The sequence below is a fragment of the Limulus polyphemus genome, unplaced genomic scaffold, assembly GCF_000517525.1.
Source record: "Limulus polyphemus unplaced genomic scaffold, Limulus_polyphemus-2.1.2 Scaffold5896, whole genome shotgun sequence".
Lineage (NCBI taxonomy): Eukaryota > Metazoa > Arthropoda > Merostomata > Xiphosura > Limulidae > Limulus > Limulus polyphemus.
The window spans coordinates 41396-48361 of record NW_013671506.1 but is presented as its reverse complement, the minus strand read 5'-3'; the positions used below and the strand labels follow the sequence as shown (position 1 = coordinate 48361).

General features: G+C 33.7%; 1 protein-coding gene across 1 annotated transcript in view; it reads right to left on the bottom strand.

The window, feature by feature from the left end:
• Positions 1-5752: 5752 nt before the first annotated feature.
• The window catches only part of LOC106473114 (transcriptional regulator ATRX-like), a 32230-nt gene continuing 31016 nt past the window's right edge, over positions 5753-6966 (bottom strand). Inside the window, exon 7 of the mRNA XM_013933795.1 lies at positions 5753-5904. Coding sequence (XP_013789249.1) covers positions 5753-5904 — 152 coding nt within the window. The remainder of the gene's footprint in view (positions 5905-6966) is intronic.

Sequence of the window (6966 nt, the reverse complement as noted above, 5' to 3'; positions counted from 1 at the left end):
CAAGGCTTATAAAATATGTTTTTTTTATTGTATTTCATGAAGAAGTGAAAAATTTAAAGGTTTTCTGACAAGAAATAGTTGTCCTTTACAGTTGATTGATTATTAAGAAATATTCAGAAGCTTTGTACACTTTTAAAATTGGTAAATGTGCTGAAACTAAAGAAAGATTAAAACGATTTTGAATAATAAAATATACTGTTCTTTTAAGAGTGGAATTCATTAATAGAATTAAACAATAAAAAGAAGTAGATAAAAATACTTTCTACACTCTTACTAAATGGATTTATTTTGCAGCATTTTGGCCTTAGGCCCATTCAGGCAAAGAACAAAATACAATTGATTAAGATGGAGAATCAGATGGAATTAGAACATAAACATGACACACAGGCATGGAATGAGACAAGTCAATAATACGTAACAAAATATAAATAAATCCAGGTAATTAACACACCTACAAAACTTGTAATATTTTCAAAATGAGAGTTTGGGTCTCGTTTTGAAAATATAAATAAAATACTGTTAGTGAAGTATCAAACAAAAAGTATAATGTATATATATACAAATATATATATACCTCTATTTACACACATTATATACATTTATAGAGTATATTATTCATATTAAAATGTCATGGAATGGAAGTTTTTCTCATGAACTATATCTGAAACCAATGCTTAGTGCTTTAAAGGAATCAGTGGCTTATTTTCAATTTAAACCTGCCCAATGCCTTTTTTCAGACCATTGTACAAGTCAACATAGTAACAACAAAATTAAAACTTTTCTTCACACTAATAATTATCCTCAAGAATGTATTAAAAAAAAAGCACTGAAGAAGACGAAATTAACATTAACAAACCTAAAAGTATGAAAGAAAAAACCTGTGTTAGTAGCTCCATTTATTTTTGAAGTTGTTAGCTGTGAAGTATGAAAACAATTAGACAAAATAATAGTGATGTACATTTAATAAAAAAACCTGGGAAGTTAAAAAAAATATTAGTAAAATCACCACTAGAACCTCAACATACTGTTAAAACTTTCCATGTAACATCTGTGAAATTTCTTACATAGGAGACATTTACTGTTCCCACTAATAGCAGAGATCTTAGACAAAGTGAAGAATGCAACTGACTGAGCAATAGCCGAGAGCAATTTTGTTGACATACAAAAACCTAGGCTAAACATATAAAAGAAACCGTGGACAGTAATCAACATCTAGAGAGCTTGACACTATGAATGTTATAATTTTCATACACTGAAAATGTTTTTCCGATACATTAGCTCACAAGATTAGCTATTCTTGTTCAATACTGCCCTCTATATGCAAACTTTTATTTACGCATGCCACAAGCCTTATGCTTCCCCCTTCCAACATGTCTCTCATGAAACGAGATTGAAAGCACCTGGCATATGACATGCGATAAGACGATTGTGATGTGCATGGGCCCAGTATAAGAGATCCAATGTCTGAAAACAGAGGTCTCTGGACCGAGTGCCAACTTGGTGGTTGATATGTGCCACCACCGCAAAGTTGTCCGAACAAACCATCACCAGACAATGACGGGCAAGAAGAAGGAAGTGATGTAAAGCTCAACGTACCATTAAAAGTTTGATTGATTCATGCTCCCTAACCTTGAATGGATGCATCTGTGAACAAACGTAGATCCGGAAGCGGGGAAGGAAGTAGCACACCTGTTGACGTATGAGCTTTGTCCAGCCAAGAGTGCATATCATCTCTCAGGGAAAGAGGAAGGGAGATGGGGAAGGAAAGAGAATCCCAAGCAAGGTTCCATCATTCGTGAAGCACCCATTGCAAGGATCTCATATGGGCATGACCAAGAGGGACCGGTGCAGTCATGGAGGGCCACATCCCCAAAAGTGATAGAACCTCATGAGCAGTAAGTGATCAAGCCGAGAGGGCATAGTGAACTAAAATTTCTATGGACTGAAGATGCCCAAATGGACGAGATATAGAGTGGGTCAAAGGAACAATTTCTCCAATTTGATCAACCAGCCAACCCAAGCCACCACAAAATGCAGGCCAATGTGGAGGAGAGAAGGTGCAGGGTATTCACAAAAAATCCCTCAGGATTTCTGTGAAGAATCTCTGAGAGGTGATGTGTGGAAGAAAGATGCCGTAGAAGTTTGGTTAGGGTAAGACTAACGTTATATTTGTGAGCCACCCCCCCAAAGAGGTAAAAATGAACCCAATAACTGCTGATCTGGGGAGGGAGGAAATACCAAAAGTGGTTGAGAAGAGGTTTCATGAAACAAAGAAGGGTGAGGTGAATAAGAGATAGGGGAAAGGGATAAAACATCACAAACTTGAGACACAAAATCTGTGAAGACCAAATTAGGCCTAGATAAATCCTCAGGTAGCAAGTGGGAAGGAATGGCAAACTCTGGAGGTGGGAAAACATAATCAAACTCCTCATCATTCTGAACAATGTCTGCCGATGCAAGAGGAGCCTGGGCAATGTCAGGGGACAAAGGTTGACCATGTAACGTTCAATCTCCTGATGTAAGAAAGCAAAAAGATCTACCATAAGTTTGTCCGCACCTGGGAAACAATACTGGTCAGTGGTATGACTCCCGAAGTAGTAATGTGAGCTTTATAATTCATAACACAAAATAATGTACATAATGGTCGAGTTTTGGAAATATATATATATATATATATATTGCAACAACATAAACTGGTTGTTAGAAAATAAAAGTTAATTCTCCTCCCCCAAAAACACTTTGGGCAAAAAAAATTTTTCTTTCTGTTGTTACACGAGATTACAAAGCACAAAAATAAAAGACATTTGAACTCAAGCAAGAAGTGAAGATTTGGTAGAGGAGTATAGAGGGAGTCACATGTCATGTGAGCATGTTGGAATATGATAATTCCAACAAGGGGAGGAGCACAAGCCTGAATGAGAATAGCAAATCTTGTGAAAGGAGGTAAGTACCGTATCGTAAATGATATTTTAATATGAATAATATACTACATAATGTATGGAAATCGAGGTACTTATATATATAAATATATATACACATTAGGGTGTATTTAAAATATAAATTTCTTGTATCATTATCGGCAGGATATGCAATTGGTGCCTTTTAATAGTAGTAATTATGTGGGTAAGTTTCTGGCTTCTAAAATTATATCTTATACTGCTATGAGGGGGGTCATTTTCCTTACTATATCCATAATCAATATATATGAGAAATCAAAGTACCATAACTTTGGATATGCAATGTTTAGTTAATTTAGGAGTTGTATATCCTATATTATCCAGAACTCCCCACAAGGAGGTAGTTGCATGTCAAGTTCCACCCAACCACCCTTCCACTGGGCAATAGAATTACTGGATTATGTATTGTTTCTTAGTATTAAATTTTTTCATGATTTTGTGAGATTGAAGTTTTACTTTAATGAATCCCTTTCTTCTGTAATAGCCACAAACAGCTGCTGAAGCTTCTGTTAACATGCCTTTCAACTGCTTGTGTGTGACAGGACATGCTGAACTTGAAAACTGGCATGTCATTTTGATTAATGAAAGACACCAACTGTTGTAAATGGTGGCTCTACTCTCAGCCCACATTATTAAATCAGTTTAATGTTGTATTAATATTTGGAACCACAAACTATCTCACTGTGCTTAAATTTGAAGTAGATCGAGCAGCTATTCTACGAATAGCAAGTTGTCTGATAGCCTTAGAATCATCTCCAAGCAGTGCAAGCAGCAAAGTTTCCAGGTATGCAAAATATGCATTTCTCCGGATTACTCTATCCACCACATATTTCTCTGATTCAGGAAGAAAACGTGATTTTCTTACAAGTAGAAAAAGCTTCAGTGAGCCATGAGGGATTTTTCTTGATATTAAACCTAATTGTTGTGTACACTTCAATTACATATCTCACTAACAAACTAAGCTTCTTGGATAGGTTAGAAGTTGTGACATAAAGACACAAAATACTGTTTGCTGTTGTTAACCAGTGAGAATGGTTCATTGTACCAGGGTCACATAAAGCAAGTTCTCTTGAACAATGACCTGACACTACCACACTGCACACGTCATGCAAATATTTTTGATCTGTACTAGGATCCTCAGAATGATCAATTTTTGGTAATTCCGACTGAAACAAAGGCAATGATTCACAAGTCTTCAGTTTCTTTCCAAGAGGACAAAAAAAGGGGGCAGTCATAGAGTTATTCTGTCAAAATGTGTAATTAGATGATGCAGGGGTAACTCAGTGGCATTTAAAAAACAAATTAACCAATGAACAAGTCTTCCTAAATGCAATTTCAGAAGCTGCATAACTCCACCTTTTTTTCCAGTGTTGATGTATGTGCCGTCACAGCCTACAGCAACTAAATGATCAGATGAAATTTTGTTATCTTCAAACCACTGAATGATAGAAGTCTTCTGATGTTCCGGAAGAAGGAGAAATGTGAGCAATGAAAACTGATTCAGGTTCACTGACCAACCTTATGGGCTGTTCCAGTGCTTTTGCCCATTTTTAATGACAATTTTAGTTACATCTTTTCTGTCATTAAAGTAAATACAATTTGTTTCATCAAAAGACAATAATGTTTCTCGGTATTTTTCTTGTTCCCGTCTTATCTTGTTTTTATCGACAATGTTAGCATTGTTATTTTCTTGAATAATGCCCATATCTTCCAAAACAGCTGAGGTAAGGACTGCAGCAGCTCTATCCGAAATACAGTACCTGTCAGCTTCTCTCAGTCCCATTGGAAGCGGTTTCCTCATTTGTTTATTTATCTTTTGAGCTAGAAACCATTAAGTCCTCATGATTAACTATTTCATTTAGTGGAGAGTTGATACACTTTTTTTTAAAAACTTTGGTTTGCTTGCGCCAGTTGAAGATATAATTGGAGGAGTTTCATACTGTATAAGATTAATTCTTATAATAAAAGGCAACAATTGCACACCCTGCCAACTAGCAATTACAAAATAAAATTTTCGACTAGGTAAATTCGACGCACCCTAATACACACATATATAAATATTTCTATTTTGTGTGTGTATATATATAATAATGTTTTATTCATATTTTGTTATGTATTATTGACTTGTCTCGTTCCACACCTGCATGTCTTGTGTCATTCCAACTGATTCTCCACCTTAGTCAATTGCCTTAAGTGGGCCTGAGGCCGAAATGTTTCAAAATAAATCCATTTAGTCAGAGTGTAGAAAGCATTTTTATCAACTTCTTTTTGTTAATTCTATTACTGAATGATTAAGGTTATTCATAAATTCAGCTTAAAATTATTTTTAAATATAAGTATTTATTTTAAATTTAAAGACAGGATTCCTAAAATGCATTGCTCTTATGTCATCTATAAATTTATACATATAAGGTGTAACCATGGCTATGTGGGCTCTACAATTTATTGTTTGAGTTCAAGAATTAAAGAGCATGTGCAAAATACCCCATATAATCAGTCAGCCATTCTTTACCATTTGTTATGAGACTGTGACTTTATGCTTATGGCCAACAAGTTCAGCATCTTAAGAAATGCAATCAAAAAAAAATAATTCTCAGAACTAAAGAAAGTTTGTTGATTCATAAAATACATCCAGAATTGAGTGTAAATCAAATTACTTCATCTTTACTTTTGAAACTAATATAACTGAATAAAGATATATTTTTTCCTAAGTTACGAAACAGTAAAATATAACAGTTTTCAAACTGCTAAACTTTCATATTATTGAAGTATCTTGGATAGGAAATAGTGGTAATTTACACTTTGTCTCCTATTTCTTCAGATCGGTTAAGTACTTCTAAGAAAAGAACCAGTTTCCCACTCAGTTCAATTTTCTTATTTTCTTCTAGAGGCAGAATATCTGACCACCAGTCTTTTTCTTCATCTTCATCTTGTATTTCTTCCCTACCTATATCCATGAAAGAATATCATTAACATTTCTAAAAATGCATAGTTTTTTTTTAATTTTCAATTTGAATTAAACGTTTCTTTGTAATAGACTAAACAAAATGCTGCTACAACCAGCATCAAACAAAATCAGTTTATCAAGATAACAACATAAATCCAAAGAAAAAAACTCTCAAAGAACTAGGATACAAATTTTATCACTTGCAAATAAATAATTAGTAAACCTGTATCTGTCCAGGACTAGGTACAAACATTAATAAACAATACAACATAAATCTCAATTTGATTAATTTAAAAAAAATATCAAAGGAATTTGGAAAAAGAACCAGAAGAATAAAAAACTAATTCACCAGAGAATAATGCAATGTTTCAAAATTAAACCACTTCTAAGTATAAAAAACCATATCGAGCAATAACTAGCAGTAATTATAACTAGGTCTCATGAACTAACTCATTTTCAAGATGAGAAAGACTTTTTATTTAGTGATTAAACCAGGAGGTTACATGTAATGCAACTAGCTATTACCATAAATCTATGTAACCTTTCACAACATTAATATCTGTACATCACCATTAGGAGAAGCTTGTGTCAGTTTCATGATACATACATATTCAAAATCAATGTGCTACAGATAAAAGATGAGATGGCACTTTAATTAACTAAAAATTCATAGTTGAACTAAATGATTGAGGGAATAATAAATGAATAACAAAATAAAAGTAAGATTCACTATCTCAGATCTTGACAATTACTGAATTTTTCAATCTTATATCTACTTCGGTGTATCTTACTGTTCATTACTCATGCTGTTGAGCAATTTGGTCAGATCAAGGCACTAGTGCATTGAAATAATTTATAACTAAAACTTGGCTGTGGCATCAAAAAGAATGATTTTCTACTGACAAGTTGACCATCAACTCTTGCTAACTTTATTATTATTATATTTTTAAACTTGGTTATTTATTCAAAGAAGCTTAGTTTAGTTTTGTTGGTATACATGCTTTTTATTTCACAAACTAACTTTTCCATTACTTTCCCCTCAAGTAAAAACATAATACATTA